The sequence below is a fragment of the Gallinula chloropus genome (assembly GCF_964237585.1).
Source record: "Gallinula chloropus genome assembly, chromosome: 18".
In the NCBI taxonomy this organism is placed as follows: Eukaryota; Metazoa; Chordata; class Aves; order Gruiformes; family Rallidae; genus Gallinula; species Gallinula chloropus.
This window is the reverse complement of record NC_140103.1, coordinates 2,211,384-2,230,808: the sequence shown is the minus strand read 5'-3', so window position 1 is coordinate 2,230,808 and position 19,425 is coordinate 2,211,384. Positions and strand designations below refer to the sequence as shown.

The window sequence follows — 19,425 nt, the reverse complement described above, 5'->3', positions numbered from 1 at the left end:
GCTTGCAAGTCGCTGGAGGAGGCGAGACTCCTGCCTGCTGCCTCGGGTGGGACCTGCCCATGTCCCGCTCTGAGACCCGCTTCTTCCCCCTCTGGTGCACGGAACCCCTGAGTATGGTTTTTGGGCAGGGATATTTACCTTTGCTCTTGCTTTCGCCTCCAATGCTGAGCAGCGCTCGCAGCCCAGGTGCCTGCTTCCTCCGCTGGTCCGGAGCCGCCTCGCACGAGCCGGAGGATTTATGATTTGCTGCAGACATGGACGGTAGTGTTTGAGAAGTGGAAAAGGAAGCAGCCATAAATAACAGGCAGGGGACAGTGCCATGTGGTGGTTTTTCATTTACTAGATAGTCCTACTTTGTTCTTGATGAGTAATGGAGGCATTTGAATACGCCACGATGACAGCAGCAGTCTGGCTCTGGGAACGTGTCGGCGTGGGCTGGCTGAGGACGGTGGCAATGAGGACAGCAGGACCATGCTGTGTAGCCTTCCCCTCCGTTCTCCACCGTCTCGCATCTTCTCGCACTTACCTGCCGCTCCGGGTACCGCGCTCAGCGAGTCTGCACTGGAGCAGCCCCGAGCCGCGCCGGGCGGCCGGGCCGTGAGCGCAGCAGCGCCTGCCCGGAGCCGCGCCGGGGGCCGGCGGGCGTTCCGCTCTCATGCGGGATCGCTGCGTGCGTGCGGGGTACCGGGCTGCGGATCATGGCTCACGCAGGTGCGGCCGGCTGCTGCTGCAGACGCTACTCCTTGCTGTGGATTGCGCTGCTGCAAAGGTCAGTGACTCGGGACGCGTGTGAGTGTGTGTGAGTCTGTGTGTGAGTCTGTGCGTGTGAGTGTGTGTGAGTCTGTGTGTGAGTCTGTGCGTGTGCGCATCCCGGGGCGAGGGCACCGGGCGGGCCCCGCTGCCTTCCTGCCCTCGCCGGCGGTGTCACCCCGCGGGACAGGCTGCGAGCCGAGCCGGAGGGATGAGGTGCCCTAGCGCAGGTTCTGCCCAAATAAAGCTCCCGGAGAACAAGATACCCTCCCCCCCCTCCCCTTCCCGCCCCGGGGTTTATCACAGCAAAATGAAAGCGGCGGCCGCGCACGGGACAGGCCGCCTGTGGCGAGGGGCGAGCGGCTCGGTGACCCCGGGCGCTGGGGAGAGCTGCCGGTGCCGAGCGGGGTGTGCGGAGGGTTGGGCGGCAGCGGAGGGGGTGGCTTTGGGGGAGCGGCGTCTCCGCCCGCAGCCCCCCGCGCCCAGCCGCGGCTTCACGCTGCTCCTCCGGGGCCGCTCCCGGAGCTGCGGCCGGCGAGCGGGGAGCGGGGGCGGCGGGCCCGGGGCGCTCTGCCCAGCTACAGCGCAGCCAATCCGGCGGCCCCGGCAGCGGCGCGGCGCTGCTGCCCGAGCGGGGCGGGGCAGCGGCGGCGGCGGAGGGGCCGGCCCGGGGCGGCGGGGGCCGGAGCGGAGGAGGAGAAGGAGAAGGGGGGGTCGGTCGGGCCGGCCGCGGCCGGCGGGAGCGCGGCATGGCCGAGCCGGAGCGGGGCAGCGGGGCGGCGGCGGCGGCGCGGCGGGAGCCGGGCCCTGCGGGTGAGTGCGTGCGTACATGTGTCTGTACATGCGTGTGCCGTGTGTGGACGTGCGTACGCCTGAGCCGGCCGAGCTGCGCGTCCCGCCGGGCTCAGCCCCGGGGTCCCGGCGTCCGGAGCGAACTCCGCGCCCGGGCTTGCGGCCGCGATCGGGGCCGGACCCGCACGGCCCCCGCTGCCTCGGCGGGGCCGGGCGCGGCCGCTCGTCGCAGCAGCTGCCGGCAGCGCCCCGCCATCCCCAGCGGGACGGGGCCGGGCCGTGGCCGAGCCGGGGAGCGGGTTGCGGGGGGGGGGGTTTGGGGGTCCGGAGCGGGCCGGGGTCGGCGGCGCGGAGCGGGGCCGGAGCGCCCGAGGCCGCTGCGGCTGTTGGCGGGCGGCGCTGGGTGCCTGCAGGCTGCCGCTCGCCAGCCCCGTCCCCGGCACGGCTGGCTTATTTTTAGCAGCGCTCCGGCCATGATTGCGTGCGCGAAGAATTTGTTTTCGTCATTATTTATTAAAGCACCGTGGGTGCCTCGGGCGCCCGGCCGCGCTCGGAGCCGGGGCCGCGCTGTGGGAGCCGGGGCTGGCGACTCGCTCCCTTCTGGGGCTCGTCCAGGAGGCGAGTCCTGCCGCGCTTCGGCTTCCTCGGCCAGGCTCTGCCTCCAGACTTCGCGTTAAGCAGAATTCCAGCGATAAAAATCAAACCCTTTATCCCCACCCTCCTCCCACCGTGGAAACTTGTGGCTCCCAGACGGAGCCGGGGAGTGCCCAGTGTTCCGTGGCTCCTTCCCCGTGGGCAGTGGCAGGGAGCAGGGAGGTCACAGCTCTGCGCCCTCTGCTCCAGGTTCTGCCTGTGCCCCCTCGGAGGTTCCCAAGTGGGTGCTGGGGCCAGAGATGGGGGCTCTGGGAAGGACTGGTTTCCAGGGCTGTGCTGTGGTTTGCACTCCCGATTGCAGCGGTGGATCTTTGGCTGCTGCTTGCATCAGATGTCTGTGCTGCTGATGCTGGTTCAGGCTCAGGTGGTAAGAAAAGGTGATTTTAAATTTTTTTTAACGTAAAGCATCGATTCCTGTTAAAAGCAAGGAGGGGGTGGCACCCTGTTCTAGGGAAGGAGGCAGAGGCTGCTTCCTTAGCTTCCTAATGACAGTTTTGGTTACTGAAACTCCAGTATATTTCTGATCACATTTACTTTTTGATGCATTTTGCAGCTTCTCTCATCTCACACGGTACAAACGCAGCTGGTGCCCTTGCTGCTCATTGTGTGCTGGGCTTTGGGGCTACTGCTGACAAACTTTGGGATGGCAGCTGTTAAACAAGCAAAGGCTCCCAGCACAGGTGAATGTCATGAGTTAAAATCACCCCTCAGGTTTGCTCTGGCAAAAACACCACTTGGAATGTGGTGTGAGCTGACAGAGTCCTCCTGAATGTAATTAATTCTGCTGCCAGTTAAAACTGAGAGCAGCCTAAAAACAAGGGCAGGCATTAATAAGTTTAATTACATGTCCTTTGTGTTGCTCATGGAAGGTGTTGCGTTAGCGAGGGCAGCGTGTGACACCAGCTTCTCATTGTGAGTGTGCAGAGAGGTGTTTCCCAGCACCCTGCCTCCCAGAGAGCCCCCAGAGCATCCACCTCAGCCCACCACGGCACTGCCAGGGCAGGGGTCTGCAGCTGGCATGGGGCAAGGTTGGAACACGGAGGAAGATGCGCTGTGCGCTTCATCCACGTATCCTGTCCTTCAGGAGAGAAAACATTCCCTCATCTTCTGGAAACGTGCAAGCTCTCTTCTGCTGCTGCTCTTGGTTGTTCCCATAACATCACTTTCATATTTATTTGTTAAATTGAAGCAGGATGGGACTCTGGGGAGGAATGGATGAGAACTCCCAGCAGTGGTCAGGAGGTTAGCGGGAAGTCAGCACCAGGCCGGGGGGGGGGGAGGAGGTGGGGTCACCAGCCTGGGGGTGCTCCTTGTGAGTCAGGCAAGGAGAGCTGCTGTGTAGGGCAGACCAGTTTGCATCTGCTGCAGGAAGAAATGCAGCCACTGGACCAGTTTGGGCTCTGCAGAAAGCTTAGTCCCAGTTTGGACCAGTTTGGGCTCTGCACAGAGCACAGCCCCAGTTTGGACCAGTTTGGGCTCTGCACAGAGCACAGTCCCAGTTTGCAGCCAGCCTGAGCGATGCTCTGAGCCCCGTGGGTCAGCCTGCACACCGCAGAGCTCACCGGCACCCCACGGTGCTGCTCCCAGTGACCCTGGCACAGCGTGTGATTTACCCCCACCTGAGACTGTTGAAACCCTTTGCCCATCGGATGCTGTAAATGGGTTTGGTGGAGTTGCCCACTTTGTTCTCAGTCATAACAAAACCTCACCCCTGGGCTGGAGACTGTCTCTCCCTGCCCTTGGCACCAGCCTCTCTCCAGCTCTCCTGGAGCCCCTCGGGGACGGGAAGGGGCTCAGAGCTCTCCCCAGAAGCAGCCTTCTCTTCTCCAGGCTGAGTCAGCCCAACTCTCAGCCTGGCTCCAGAGCAGAGGGGCTTCAGCCCATGGATCACCTTCATGACCTCCTTGGGACTCTGTCCAACAGCTCCGTGTCCTTCTTGTCCTGGGGACCCCGAAGAAGAGGTCTTGCGACCTCGATTGCAACGCTGCAGGGGGGTCTCCCTAGAGCAGAGGACCAGACTCCCTGGTCCCACTGTTACAGATGCAGCCCAGGACATGGGTGGGTTTCTGGGCTACCAGTGCACATGGCTGGGTCATGTTGAGGTTTAAAAAACTCCTGAAACCACAGAAGTGGTGCCTGGGTGGTCTCAGGCAAGTGAGGGTCTGTAATGAAAACCCACAGGTTGCGCCTTTGGCAGCCTGTCTGCACAAGGGTACAGCTCTAGTGTGGAGGTGTAAGAGGTTATCTCACAAGACCTCTTCCAGAAGAATTCTGTGCAGGCAGGTGCTGTGTTTTTTCCTTCCTTGTAGCCTCTGCAGAGCGTCTTTGTTCTTGAAAGAACATTGAGCCTGGACTCCCTGGCAGTCGGAGCCGCTGTGTGCGTGGTGCTGCTGCTGCAGATGGATGGTTGCTGCCTCCATGGCTTCTAACTCAGCCCTGAAGCTTGATCAGGAGACAGTGGATTGTCCCTGCATCCTGGTTTCTCTGTGTCCACTAAGTCTTTGCTGCGGTCCAGAAGGCCCAGGATGGGTTAGGTGTGCTGTCACAGCAGGGTGATCCTTGACACCCCTGACAGTGGCTGCCTGGGGAGGAAGCGGGCGGGGGGGTCGCATCCCTTCACACGATAATGGTTTATGACTTTTATTATTTAGAACAACAATCCTTTCATTGCTCATGGGCAGCAAACCTCTTTCTTTAATAACCAGAGACCGGCTGCCTCTCCGTGTGACTCTCCAGGTCAGTGCCGGTAGCGCTGATGTTATTTCTCTTCACAACTAATGTGGGCTTTTATGAGATCCTTTTTTCTCCCCCTTCATTTCAGCTGAACTTTAGGCAAGTGGAAAGGGATTAAAATCAGGCCTGTGGCAAAGGGAGCTGAATGTGCTGCTTGCAAAGAGGGTTTCCTGCTGTGAGATGTCTCTGAGCAGCTGGCTGGTCCCACCAGAAGGTGTAGGAGCTGAGTTTGATGGGCTTGTGTAAGCTGGGATGGGATGAGGGGTTTGGAAAAGCGATGGCAGAGAGATGAATTTGAACAAAGCGCCTCTGTCATCTTGGACATGTATGTACACAGTCAGCAAGTGGTGTTGCAGGCGACTGTGCCTGTCAGGGTGTTGGGTGGCTCTGGGATGGCTGAGGAGCAGGAGTTCTCAGGACTCTGGTGTCTGTCCCAGGGATGCTGCGTTCTGTGAGCAGGCAGGGCTTAATACTTGAGTATTTCTGCCCCTTTTGGTCTGTAGGTGGATTCAGGGAGGGGGAATTTCGCACTTGCCAGCCCTCACCCTGTAAATTGTCCTTGGGCAAAGCACTTCCTGGCCTGATGCAGTGTGAGAGAGACGTGACCGCTCAGAGGGCAGCAGGTTGGTGTTCCCCCTGCCTGGAAGGGGGAAGGCAGAGCGGTGCTTTCAGTAAGCAGAGTGCCCTCACCCTCTGGGGCAGGACAGCAGCTCACAGCCTGAGCTGGAGCCTTTTCTGGCTGTTAATACAAAGGGAAGTGGCGGGAGCTGCGACAGGGACTTGCAGACATCTTCCCCTAAATGGATCCTGCCGCAAATGTCATGTACTTAGTGAAGGACATGAGGAATGCTCTGGCTCTGGAACAGGGTAGGAAAATGAAAGGACTGTGCATCCTTTGAAGGCTGGTGGCATACAGCCCTTCTTGCACTCTGGGCCATTTGCAGCCCCCCTGGACCATTTGCAGCCCCCCCAGACCATGCTGGGCTGCTGCAGGCAAAGCACCGAGGGTTGGGGCTGGCTCTGGGGGTGCTGGGGTGGTTGCCCTGGGAGGAGGCTCCGTGCAGGCAGCGCTCATCCTGCTCTGCCACAGAGATGTCTCAGCCCTTCCGCTGAGATTTCCAACGAGAGTCTCTAATTAATGACGTCTCCCACTTAGCTCTGGATACAGAGGCAGATGCTGGGCCTTTGAGGGCTGGTTGGAGAGCGGCTGTGCTCCCTCCGCACAGCGCTGTACCTGCTGAGAAACGCTTCTCTCCCGGACCCACACTGGGTCTGATGGGCATTCAGGACTCAGGAACGTCACAGGAGCAGGCCCTGCTGAGGCAAGAACCTGCCAAATAACCTCTTGCCCAGGAACAGTCCCGTTAATTTTAGGATTCCCAGAGCCATGTGCCAGAGTGCGGAGGGATATAAATACGCACTTGCTGGATCCGGTGAGAGCATCGTTTGTCCTGAGAAATTCCTCCTGGGTAATTCTTCATACAGCACATCTGCACTCCCACCCCTGGCCTTGCAGCTGGGGTAGTTTTAAATGAAAAACAGTTTTGTTTTGGTTTAATTTTAGCAATTCTTAGGCCAGCAAGAGCAGCCCAGCTCGGTGATGCGCACGCCTGCGTTACGGTTTGTAGTTCCCAACTTGGGGGGGGTTAGATTATCAATATTTCTATTTGTCTGTGCAAGAATACAAGTCTCAGCTCGGTTATTTACCTTTTCTAATTTCATCTGTGGAGTATGGAAATAAGATTTACCATAAATGCCTCGATTCTGGGCTTATCTGGGCTTGGTGAGCCATCTGTATTGTCAGGTCTTGAGCTGCTGGGTATTAGCTCTGCGCTCAGAGGTGACTCGATCTGTCTGCCTCCGTTAGAGTTAATTTGCAGCACCATTCAGAGGGAAGGGATATGGACCCTTTTCTGTGAAAATAGTGTAAAATTGCCACAAAGTACTGAGAAATGACCGTGCTTGGTTCCTAAAGATCAATTTATTCACCACAGAGATGTGGGATGAGTGGGCAGTTGAGAGAATCGCTAATGGGATAGAGAGCCTCTTGCTTCAACACTAACGCTTCTGATCCAGGGCTTTTGTCATCTGGGGACTGGTGGGTGTCCCCAAAGGAAAAGGTTGTGTCCTTGTCTGGTTTTCTGCCTGCTGCTGGTGAGGAAGGCTGGCCTGCAGCTTCCAGAGCTCTCGTTTGAGGGGGAGCCCAGCACCGGGCTGGGTCGCTGTCACCTGGGCAGGAATTTGATGGCAGATCTAGAGAAGCACGACTTCATCTGCTGCTGCTGTTTATCCTGCTCTCCTTTGGCAATTTCCTGGGTTGGGCTTGGTGTGGGGTTCACTGGAAGCTCTGAGTGCTGCGTGCAGTGCTGACATCTCTCTGTGTTCTGGTCAGCTTTATTGGAGAGACTGGCAGAACTCATCACACAGACAGAGCCGTCTCAGAGCATACTGGGACCGTTGTTGTCCCGCTCATTAAAGCCCGTGCTGGGAACAGCTCAGGCCTCCCATTGCTGTCCTTCCCTGCCTTTGAAGAAGGCCTCGTACTCTCTTTGTAGACAGAGGGACATGTGGGCCCTTTGGCAGACCCTAAAGTGCCAGGCTGAGGTTTTAAAGGTCAGAGTTACGGGATCAGAGCTTTTGTAAGTGGTTTGGCTTGGGAACACCATACCCAGCACAGGCTGTAGAGAAAGCAATTGCTCCCTTTGCTCTCAAGTTATTTTTTCCCTTGCTGCTTTATGGCTTTGCTGTTTTCCCCAGGAGTACCCAGCTATCTTTCTTCACCCCCTACCCCCCCCTTGAGCTCTCTGGCTTTGCTTTAAGAGTTACAGCACCATTGATTGTATTGGCTGTCTCAGAAATGGTGTGCTGCGCGCTGTCTGTGGGCTCCCTGCTGCTAAATGCTGCCAGTGGGACTCCAGAGCATTTAGATCAATCAATGGGACTATCATGGCCTTATTTTCCACCCCGTCCCCATCCCAGGGATGTGTGTAACAATTGGAGGGAGCCCAGGAGCCCTTGGGTTAGCAGTTACAGCGTGTGGATCCAGACGCCCGCTGTGTATGTGATAGAGGTGCAGGCGTTTTGGTGGGGAGAAGGGAAACTGCTGCCAAAATATGGTCCTGGGGCTTTTGGGAAGGGTCTGTCCTTAATTCCTCCCTGTTCACAGGTAACTCCCTTCTGTCAGTAGGGCCCGGGCACTGGCAAACAGCACAGGATGAAGTAGGATGCTAATGGTGTCTCCCATGTGTGTGCCGACCTGGCCTTGTGCTGGCGGTTGGGGCTCAGCACCACTGGTGTGCAAACCTCTAGTAACATCATACTGACCACGCTGGAGTTTGCTCATTAGAAGCCCTTTGTCCCTACAGCCACACAGAACCTGCTCCCCATACTGTGAGCAGGACAGTGGAGCAGCCCCAGCTATTCTGGGCCCTCAGTTATCTCACGGCAAAAAAATTCCCAGGAATATTCTGCAGTTGCTGCTTAGCAGATGGACGAAGCAATGTCTCTGGGAAGGAAAGCATCACTGATAGGGTTGTGGTTTTCCTCCAGATCCCATCTAATGCCGAGGCTGAAAGAATCGCGCTCCCACGAGTCCTTGCTCAGTCCCAGCAGTGCCGTCGAGGCTCTGGATCTCAGTATGGAGGAAGAAGTGGTCATCAAGCCCGTCCACAGTAGCATCCTGGGACAAGACTACTGCTTCGAGGTAAGGAGCCTCTCTGCCCATGCTGGGGGCCGTTCTGCTCCGCCGTGGGGCTGACTGGGGAGCTGGGGGTGGGTTTGCATCCCGGGCTCCCGCTGCTGTGAGGTGTTTCTGCTCTGAATCGCTACGCAGAGACTATTCCATGGGCAGAAAATTGCTCCTGTCTTTCCAAGGAGGCTCATCTCCACAAAATCAGAGCAATGAGCTCTTCTCCTCCTAACCCTTGTCCCAGCAGAGCTTGAGGCTGCTGTGGGTGCAGCAGCATACAGGTTTACAGTGTATGTCCATACCCCTACCAGAAAGGGCTGATGCCTGCGCGGTGTTCACGAGGACATCACACGTGGTCACAGGGACCGCCTGCTGCTGTCCCTGGGGGTGGTGAGGGCTGTGCCTAGGAAAGTGATGCCTCACTTGTGGGGTAAATAGAGGAATCTGTCAGTATTTCAGGGGGTTGTGAACATCTGTCACGGCGTGTGGTTAGGTCTGTCCTAGCAGGAGGGAGCAGGATGGGTACAAACCAGTCTGTAGTTGGATACTGTGTTCAAGTTTGGGCCCCTCATGCCAAGAAAGACATCGAGGCCCTGGAGTGTGTCCAGAGAAGGGCAGTGAAGCTGGAGAAGGGGGTGGGACACCAGTCTGATGGAGAGTGGCTGGGGGAACTGGGACTGTTTAACCTGGAGAAGAGGAGGCTCGGGGAAGACCTTATTGCTCTTTACAGCTACCTGGAAGGAGGTTGTAGGGAGCTGGGGGTCAGCCTCTTCTCACAGATAACTAGTGATAGGATGAGAGGGAATGGCTGCACATTGTGCCAGGGGAGGTTCAGGTCAGAAATGAGGAGACAGTTCTTCTCAGAAATAGTGGTTGGGCATCAGAACGGGCTGCCCAGGGAGGTGGTGGAGTCACCGTCCCTTGGGGTGTCCAAGGAGAGGTTGGATGAGGTACTGAGGAACATGGTTTAGTGAGTGGTAGAGGTGATAGGACGACGGTTGGACTGGATGATCCTGGAGGTCTTTTCCAGCCTCAGTGATTCTATGAACTCAATGTAGAATGTCTTGGGAATCATCTGTCCTGCATCAGGTACAGCAGTGTGGTGTTGCCTGTGGCAATGGCTGGATAAGGAACTGGTTTTCTTGCAGTAACAAGGTGGTTGATGCTTGTGTTTCTGTGGAGAGAAGGTCACCTGCTCTACTTGGACACAGACGAGCAGGTAGGCTGTGTGTCCCTGTTGGGTGGGACTGTAGGGCACGGTGGGGCTGCAGGCTCTCAGGGATGGGCACTGCTGGGTGAAAAGGCCCCAGCAGAGTCCAGGGGTCAGACTGGAAGGAGATGAGTTGAAGGTCCATTTCTTAAAATTTAAGCAGGTAATGTAGAAACATTTTTACCAAAAAATAGCAAAAAAAAAAAAATAGCCCCAAACATAAAGCGTGAAGTGGGCTGAGGGATAAATGTTCCAGCACTGCTCAGTCTCTGCAGAATTGAGCAAGTGTGGCAGGTCAGGAGGAGAACAGTTTTGTAAATTATATGGCCTCTATTACATTCCACTCAAGAAAGATAAAATGAAGCTAGATGGAAAATAGATGTGACATCCATAATATAAGAGTTGTTTACCAATTCTGTGCAGCGCACAAGAGCAGAGGAAGGGAGGTGAACAGTGCTTGGAGAAAGTTGCCTGAGAGGGAAATTACACAAGTCCTGCACTTGTGAGGAGGAAGAAAATTTTATTTTTTAAGTGAGCTGGCTAAAGGAGAGTCATATGTGGGGGGGGGAAGAACATGTTAATTGCTGTGCTGCAGATCCTGCCGAGGAGAGGGAAAATGCCAGAAAACAAAAGGGACATTGATTTGTGACTGATGGTTACTCATCAGCCAGCTCCAGGGGACTGAGGTGAGGGCTCAATGGCACATTGTGCTGGTGCCTTGGGCTTCCTTCTCCAGGGAGCCTCCTGCAGATCCGGGGTGGGCTCAGCACTGATGTGAGTTTGCAGGTCTCCCAGGATTGCAGGTGGTGACCATGACCTGACCCCTCCAGACCCCTGCCTGCCATGGTGTGGGCAGCTCAGTCCCTTGGCTCTCCACATCAGGCCACGGTGAATGCTGAGCAGCAAAACTGCAAAGTGTCTTCTCCTCCTCAGCACTTGAATGCTGCCTTCAGTTCCCATCACATCCCGAGGGTCCTGGCTGGGGCCTGTGACCCTCAGTCCTTCAGTGTTGCTTTAGCTGGAAGTACAGGCAAGACTTGGCAGAGGTTGCTACTGCCTGTCAGTGGGAGCCCAGCAAAGAGCCCTAAAAGCCATGGTGGTCCGTGTGCCCTGGAACTGGGATAGCTCTGGTGGAAGCCTGCACGAGGCTCTGAGGAACACTGGGGCTGATGGCCAGGCACCATGGCACTGCTGCACGTGGGCTGATGTCCTGGGAAAGGAGCCCTGGCTCAGAAACATCGAGTGAGGAGACGTGGGGAACCGGGACATCTTCCGCATGGTGGGTTGGGGAGGTGCTGCCGGATGGTGATGTGCCTTGTCCCTGCACCCTGAGCCTCTTGTGGATCTGTTCCCTGGGGAGGTCCTGTTGGGAATCAGCCAAGCCTGGTGTCTCAGAGCAAGACGTGAAGTGTTGCTGTTGCTGGGCAGTGCCAGCCTCACACAGCTCTCCCTGCAGCGGGCTGGGCAGGTGGCACACAGTGCCCAGGATGCTGTGGCCATTCGCAGCTGCACAGTGTCTGTCCTCAATGGGTGCCCAGTTGGCTGGGCTGGCTCCACATCCTCTCTGGGGTCCCTCAGCCACAGCAGCGTGCAGCAGCTTTTCCAGGAGCCGCTCATGGCACGGGCAGCACGAGCTGCGGCGTGCGGCCGGTCCCTCTGCACCGAGCTGCAGCGGGGCCGGGAGGAGAGGACGGCAGGGTTTGTCATGGCTGCAGATGGAACCGCGCCGGAGAGGGCAGGTTCGGAGAGGGAACTGGCAGCGCACCCGAACGGAGACAAGAGCGAGAGGTGCCAAAGCCATCTGCAGTGGAAAAAACCCAGGAGCCGGCTGCGTGGAGGGGCCGCGCTCGCCCGTGGCGGGCTGACCCGCACAGAGACGTGCTGAAGCCGCCCCCGGCTCCGCTCCCCTCGGCGGGGCTGTGCCGGGGGCAGGGCCAGGCGGCAGCAGCCTGGTGCTTTCCCAGACGCTGCGTTTGCCTTTTTCTGCTCGTTCAGTTCTGTGGAAGTTGCGTTTTCCTGCCGTGTGGGGGGCTTGGCGCTCGCTATTCACTGCTTTTCCTCACTGATTGATCTTGGTTTTTCTTTAAAAAAGTTACTCAGCATCATCTGCTCTTCCAAAGCATCCCCATCAGCACCATTCTGATGACACTGCACATGCTGCGGGCGCTGAGTATACAGCGGGCGTCTCAGTCCTGTGACAGAGACCCAGAGTCCGGACTCACAGAGCCTGTTCCTGGCTCTGCTATTTGTGGGGTCCCCGTGACCTGGGCCAGGGGTGTGGGTGCTGAAGGGCTCTGTCGCTGCCTCGGTGGGCTGAAGCCTTGTCCTGTGGCACAGTTCATGTCTGGGCTGCCACAGGATGCGAGGAGGGGAGAGGGTGTGGAGCAGGAGAGAGGAAAAGCTTCTGCTGGACCATACTTGCTGCACTACAACCAAAACCATGTCACTGCATCCTGGCCTTGCCTGAGAAGGGAGAATTTGGTGGTGCTAAGTTTAGCCCTGCTAAATTTAGTCCAGCTGAGGAAATGCTTGCTGCTGCTGGCATGGCTCTTGGGACGCCCCGAGCTGCTATCACTGGTCTGCGGGGCTGGCCCAGCATCGCAGCTCCTGTCCTGGGGATGGGGGCACTGACCACCCCGAGCCCTGCCTCCTCCTCCTAAAACCCTGTGAGTGCTTTGAGCTGAGCAGCTTTAGTAGCTCCATTACTGTGCTGGGTTGTTAGTCCAGAGAGATCCCTCAAAGTGAGCTTCAGGAACTCATGCTGTACCCAAGATGTTCTTAAAACAACAAGACTTTATGTGACTTCAGACATCACCCATCTGAGGACTCTGGATAATGGATGTGAATAAGCAACACTTCAGAAATGAATTAATTTCACTGAGTTTATCCTGTATATTCATGGTATCTAGCATACCCAGAATCTCACCAACACCAGAATACTCTCTTTATCAATTACCATCTCATGAAGACCATTAATGCCACGTGATGTTCAGGTCAGAGCTCAAAGCTGGAATGGTAATTAACATTTTTGGGCACACGTGGTAGATGGGACCTTCAAGTCCCATCAGATGAGGGAGTCTGACACATGAGGATTTTCCCCTTCTCTCTCAGTACAAGAGTTGCAGTTCTGTAGTTTGAGTGATGGCTCAATCGGTAATTGTTTTGGAATTGAATCATAAATTTTGCCATGATAACTCAATGATAACATGTTGACTTAAGTGTGGCAAGAAAATATATTAGATACTCACCCTAACAGATAGCTGGTAAAAAAATGACATTTAATTAACAGATTCAGTCGAAGGACAGCTAAATTGCATGCTTATTTATTTGGATACAAATCCTCCAGGCAGCTGTGGGATCCGTGTGTGTCATCAAGGAGAACTTGTCTTTACAAGAGCATCTTTGAACAGCAATCAAAGAACTCATCATTCTCTTTTATGGAAGAGCTTCCAGGTTTCCTACCAAGTTCTGCCTATCTGAGAACATTGTTGTCAAGTGTGTGTGTGTGTACACACCAAACTCCTGTCAAAGAGAAAGAGCTGAACAGAAAGCTAGGTGAGGAACGGGCTTTGAGGAAGTAGACTAAGTGGGTTGTTTACCCAGAGGTGTATTTGACCTATTCCACCTTTAGTAACTGATGCCCAAGCAATCAGTGGGGCCTGACTTCTGTGGACCCTGACCAGATGGTCACTGGGAGGGTGTTTCCCACTGTGGAGTACAGAAACCCATCTGTGATGCCTCCAGGGCAGTGTGGTGGTACCAGGGTCAGGACTGTGCTGGTTTGGACTTGGATGTGGATGATTTTGGAGGCTTTTGCAGCTGAATTACACGGGCCAAGTAAGGCAGGGCTCAAGTTCTGAGTTGTTGAGGTCTTGTCTGAAGAGGAGTGTGGAAGCCTTGGAAGTTCACAGTGGTTGAGCAACCAGGCAGCTGTCTGGACCAGCGCTCATCTGCTGTGCATCTTGTGTTTGACTTCACTGGAAGTTCTGCTCTTAAAGCTGTTGAGTCTGAGGAATGCCAAGTGGCTCCAGGTTCTCTTCAGTTCATCTAAGGATTTGCGCGCTCCCGGTTGTGGGACGTGGTGGTTTAAAGTGTGGCATGCACGGGGCCCATTATCTAGTGTTTCCTGGTGTGGAAGAGGAGAAGTAATTGCAATTTGCTTCCATGATTATTTCTGTGACATAGAGTTGCCCTGCTTTCCGCTCGCCTCGGGGGCTGCTGCTTCATGCTTGGGTAAAGCTGTTTATTTGGGGAAAAAAACAAAAAGCCACTAGCATCTTCCCAAACTCCCCCTCTTTCCCCCCCCCCCCTTCGCCCTAAATCACAGTCTGCAGTGTGCTGGTCAAGACATAATCCTGTTCCTTTCCCTGTAGGTGACGACTTCATCAGGAAGCAAGTGCTTCTCGTGTCGTTCGGCAGCGGAGCGAGATAAATGGATGGAAAACCTGCGGCGTGCCGTGCACCCCAATAAGGTAGAGTGGCTTTGAGGAATCGCCTCTGCTCTACTTCAGTTCCTCATTATTACATTTTATAGCCCAGTGCATCGCAGCAGCGGGGGACGTATTGTCATTTGAGTGAGGAAGGGTAACCGGGGGTCAGCCGCTCTCCACACCGCCTCCTTCCACAATTATATTTACAGCCAGGCACCAATTATTTCTTCCCCTCGTTCCTCAGCATGTGCTGCTTCAGCTGTTGCTAAGAATTGATTGGACCTGACAAATCTTCAGCCTTGCTCTGGTGCTGATGGTACTTGCCACTCTACGTAGGACTTTCTGCCTCCCCAAAGCTCCTGGACAGATGGCAGGTAGCTGCTGGCACAGCTGGGAGATGGGATAGTCTAGAGGGTTCATGTATCGCATCTCCTGACTGTGGTGGGGCTTGGAGTGTCTGCTTTAGTGGTGGAGAAACTCAGGTGCCCATCACAGCAGGTTCTCTGAGGTGATAGTGGGATGTAGCTTCCCCTTCTCCAGTCAGTTGAGGTGGCAAAGGCCCATCCTGGGACCTGCAGAAGGAAATCCTTCTCCACACCGAACACAGGGACACCCAGTACACAGATTTACAGCCCACTGAGTACATCCTAAAATAAAACCTATGGCTGCTCCTCCCTCTCTGTGCTGGAGTGAGCTAACAAAGACTGATCAGGCCTCATCAGCTACAGGGTTTCACAACTGATGAGCTCAATCAACAAGTCTTTTTCTGCTGATCAGAGAAGACACGAGGGATGGGATCCTGTGAATCCATCCCTGGCATCAGAGCCATGTAACTGTGCCTACAAGGAGAGGCCCAGGCCTGGTGGCAGAGGTGGTTGCTCCCCATGCAGTGCCAAATCTGGGTGTAAGAGATTCCCTTCCATAGGCAATGGGGGCAGCAGAGGGGAGGGTGGACTTTGCCTCTAGCAGCGTGTTCCCGTGTGTGGAGCTGGGTGACTTGGGTGCTTTCTGGGCGCAGCAGCCTGGTAGCAGTGATCTGAAGGAGCTGTGTGAGGTTTGCCTGGTCCCCGTTACCCATGAGGAATGTCCTGGGGATGTGAGTCGGGGCTGGGCACATCACTCTGCCTTTGAGATGCAGTGTGCAGTGGAAGTGCTTTGGAAGTGTGCCCTCATCTCAAACGATGCCATTAACTGATGGCTGACTTTCCATCCTGGAGTTCATTGACAATGAACTCTCAGTGTCTGACTTTCTGTCAGGAGTTCGGTGCTCTTGGGTAGTTCCTGCCTGTACTTCCTGAACCTCCAGGCTCCATTGTGGTCTTCCAGCAGCAGCATTCCAGGCTCTGAGGCTGAGCCCAGTGAGCCGTGGCTGCTGGTTCAGGGAGGGGTTTCCAAACAAAACCAGGTTTCCAAACAAAACCAGGTTTGGTTCAGCTGCGGGAACTTCATCTTTCAAATCTCTGCTGCAACAGATGCCCCTGGATGTTCTTCCAGGGTGAGGTCAGCATCACTGGGGAGCTCTTAGAGATCCACAGTATCCTTTGCTCTGTGACTCTTTAAAAGACATCCAAGCCAGATCTCTATTTCTGAATTGTGATGGCTCTCCTGTGGAACTCACTCTGCCTCCCACAGTTCCTCTCGATGTGCTCTGGACTTCTGCCCTAAAACACTGTGAGGTTTCCTGCACACATCATTCCCTGCTGGAGGTGGTTGAGTTCCAGCCCTGGACGAGACGATCCCTGGGTGTGTGTTCAGATCCCTTTAGTGTTGCTGTGTTACAGGGAAGAAAACATTCTCCAGTGCTGCTGTAAAGCAGTTGTACTGAAAAGAGGGGCGGTTGTGAGATGCCTGTAGCATAGCTTCTGGCTTCCAAAAGCCATTCCTGGTGGGTGAGGTTCTTTGGGGGGGTCTTCTGAGGCTCTCTTGGCACTGAATGGGAAATGGTGCGCTTGGTTCAGGGAGGGGGGGGTATCTTCCTTGTTCTCTATATTAATTGGCACCAACCAAATGGGGAGCACAGTGATATTTGGAAAATTAACATAAGTAGTGTTTTTATGCAAATTCCTGAGAGCCTGTATTTCCTTAAAATAAAATGTAATTAAGCCTCTGCTCATTTAGCACATCCGAAATAATTAACTCATATCTCCAGTTCTGTTGTGCTTGGCTTTATGGGGTTTTTTTTTTATTGACTTTATTTTTCTTTCCACCTTTTTTTTTTCAGGACAACAGCAGAAGGGTAGAGAATATGTTAAAGTTATGGATTATTGAAGCCAAGGACCTGCCAGCAAAGAAAAAGTACTTGTGTGAATTATGCCTGGATGATGTTCTTTATGCACGAACTACCTGTAAATTGAAAACTGATAATGTATTTTGGGGGGAGCACTTTGAATTTAATAACCTCCCGTCGCTCAAAAACATTACGGTGCACTTATACAAAGAGACTGACAAGAAGAAAAAGAAGGACAAGACCAATTTCATTGGACAAGTGAACATCCCTGTCAGCTCGGTCACGGGCAGGCAGTTTGTGGAGAAATGGTACCCAGTGGTCAGCCCCAACCCTGGTAAGGGCAAGTCCCCGGGGCCCATGATCCGCATCAAGTCCCGCTACCAGAGTATGAGCATCCTTCCCATGGAGATGTACAAGGAGTTTGCTGAGTACATCACTAACAATTACATGGTGCTGTGCTCGGTGCTGGAGCCCTCGCTGAGCGTGAAGAACAAAGAGGAGATGGCGTCCGCGCTGGTGCACATCCTGCAGAGCACAGGCAAGGCCAAGGTAAGACCCTTTCACCCCCATAGTGTCCCACCAGAGACCATCAGGAGCAGCCTCCTCCTGTGTCGGGTTGGTGGAAGTCACCCCATCGCTTGGGATTCATAGACTGGTCTGGGTTGGGAGGGACCCCAAGGATCACAGAGCTTCAACCCCCTGCCACAGGCAGGGACACCAACCTCCAGGCCTGGAGCTACACAAGGTTGCCCAGGGCCCCATCCAACCTGGCCTTGAACACCCCCAGGGATGGGGCACCCACCCCCTCTCGGGGCAGCCTGTTCCAGCCCCTCACCACACTCTCTAGACTCAGGTCTAGCCGTCACTAATCCGCTCTGATTTGGCTTTTAATTACAAACGAGTCGGTCGCATGTGTGTGAATCACTTAATTAGCAGAGAGGTTGGTGGGACCAAGAGATACCAGCCGAGCCATTTCTCTCTCCTTCTGCAGGCTCAGGGGCCAGGTTTTGACTCTGCAAACAGGCAGAAATGGAAAGGGAAGCCCCAGGGCATGTTTTGGGGTGAGCTGTAAGCAGTGCTGCCCTAAGCCAAGCAGCCTGCATGTGCTGGGTGCTCCTGGCTCCCTGCCTGTCGCTGTGCTGCTGCGCTGAGCACCCAGCGCTGCTGGAGGGAACGGCCTCTTGAGAATTCCAGAGTGAAGTCTGCTGGAGAGCACGCGTGTCTCTGAATCAGCTCTGTCTTCAGGGGTCAGTTCTGATGCTTTTGGAAGGGAGCTGTGAGGTGGAAACAGTGTGGGAAAGCCCTGGGGTGCTCTCAGCTCATTGTGGGGTCAGTGCTGGCCAACTTGAGTGGTGGAAGTTCAGCTTTTGTGGACCACTTCACCCAAATGTCCTTCGTGGCTGGGAATCCCCTGCCAGGTCTGGGGAAGGTGCAGGCAGGAGGAGGCAGAGAGCAGGGGTGATTCCTGGTTGTGGTGTGTGATTGTATGGGCAGGGTGAGCAGAGCTGGAAACCCCCTTAGTGGGGAGCACAGGCACCAGAGCCCCAGCATGTGTGAGTCATGTGCCACGGAGCATCCTTCATCCCCAGCTGGCATGGTGGAGCTGTGGGCAGTGCCAGCCTCAGGACTGCAGGGGTTAAAGGATCGGTGTTGTCCTCTGTTGACATCACCCTGAACTCTGCATGGGGGAGTGGGGAGGAGCAAGATTGCTAAAGCTTTTCCAGTGAGGAGACATCACCTTCTGGGCGGTCACAAAGCTCTGCTGCCTCTGCAGCTGCCGCTGCTGCCTGGGACCGTGGTGGGGTCTGTGGATTAGGTTTAGTTACCATCTGTCGAGCAGAGAAGTGGCTCAGCCTCCTGATCTGGTTCAAGGCAGGCAAAGCTGGCTGAGAGGATTGCAAAGCCAGGGGGCAGCTTTTGCAGAGGCAGAGAAAATAGCCCAGGTGAAGCCTTCCTGACCCCAGGCAGCAGCGCCGGGCAGCGCGGCCGTCCCCATCCCTGTGGCTCCCTCGCCCTCAGTGGGCTCAGAAGTGGCTTGAGCCACAACATGTGAAATGATGCTCCATGGTTACACGAGGGGGAGGAGGAGGAGGAGAGCATTGCAGGTGTCCCCTCCTCGCTCCCTGTGCCAGGGCTTCGGCACCATCCGTGCGTGGTTCCCTGGTGCAGCCCTGCGCACCGGTGCTGCCCTTCACTGCAGCTCCAGTGACACTAGTGCCAGGGCTCCCCTGGGAGTGACATTGCCGTGAAAGACCCTGTTTGTGGCTTCCACAGTGCAAAAGGCTTGGGGTGTCACCCTGATCTCCATCACCAGGGCTCAGGTGCAGACATGGCCGAGGGCTGTTGTCGCTGCTCTCGCTGTTTCCCCCATCGACACCTGAGAGGCTCTGGAGAGAGCCACAGTGTTTCCAGACATGTGTCTGCATCAGTGCTCGGGATCCCAGAGGCTCTACATGGGGGACACAGCAAACAGTAAACAGACTTGATGAATTCCCCTTTAAAAGGGAGCTTCTGCCTTCCCTGCCTGTCGCCTGCCATCAGCGTTAGCACGGGGTTTAGGGAGCTGTCAGCCCAACAGGAGTTCCTGGAGCGTGGGAACGGGGTTGTGTATCCTTTGGAGGGGAGCTGGACTGGCAGAGAAAGGTGAAAGCAGCAGAAAGGTTGCAAAGAAAAGGAATGGGAGAGGACAAGGCACCCCCACCCCAGCGTGGGTGACACGGGTGTATCCCCCACCCCCTGGGAAAGCCCCTGGGTGCTGAGGCATGGCTCCTTTGGCCCAGGCTCACCCAGCACCACAGGCTGGCACTGGGGTGGCACTGGGTGGGAAGGTAAAACACTTGCTTCCCAAGGGCTTGAAAAGGGGTTTGGAGCCTGGGAGGAGGAGAACAGATCCGCATGGACCTGGAGCCCATTGAGTGGGGATGGTGCCGGGGTAGCCAGC

General features: G+C 55.5%; 1 protein-coding gene across 2 annotated transcripts in view; it reads left to right on the top strand.

Moving 5' to 3' along the window:
* The first annotated feature begins 1,487 nt into the window (after positions 1–1,487).
* DAB2IP (DAB2 interacting protein) overlaps positions 1,488–19,425 on the top strand; it is a 44,992-nt gene continuing 27,054 nt past the window's right edge. For both annotated transcript variants that reach the window (XM_084272648.1, XM_084272647.1), the window contains exons 1-4: positions 1,488–1,563; positions 8,479–8,632; positions 14,201–14,299; positions 16,479–17,033. In XM_084272648.1, coding sequence (XP_084128774.1) covers positions 8,489–8,632; positions 14,201–14,299; positions 16,479–17,033 — 798 coding nt within the window. In that variant the 5' untranslated portion in view covers positions 1,488–1,563; positions 8,479–8,488. The remainder of the gene's footprint in view (positions 1,564–8,478; positions 8,633–14,200; positions 14,300–16,478; positions 17,034–19,425) is intronic.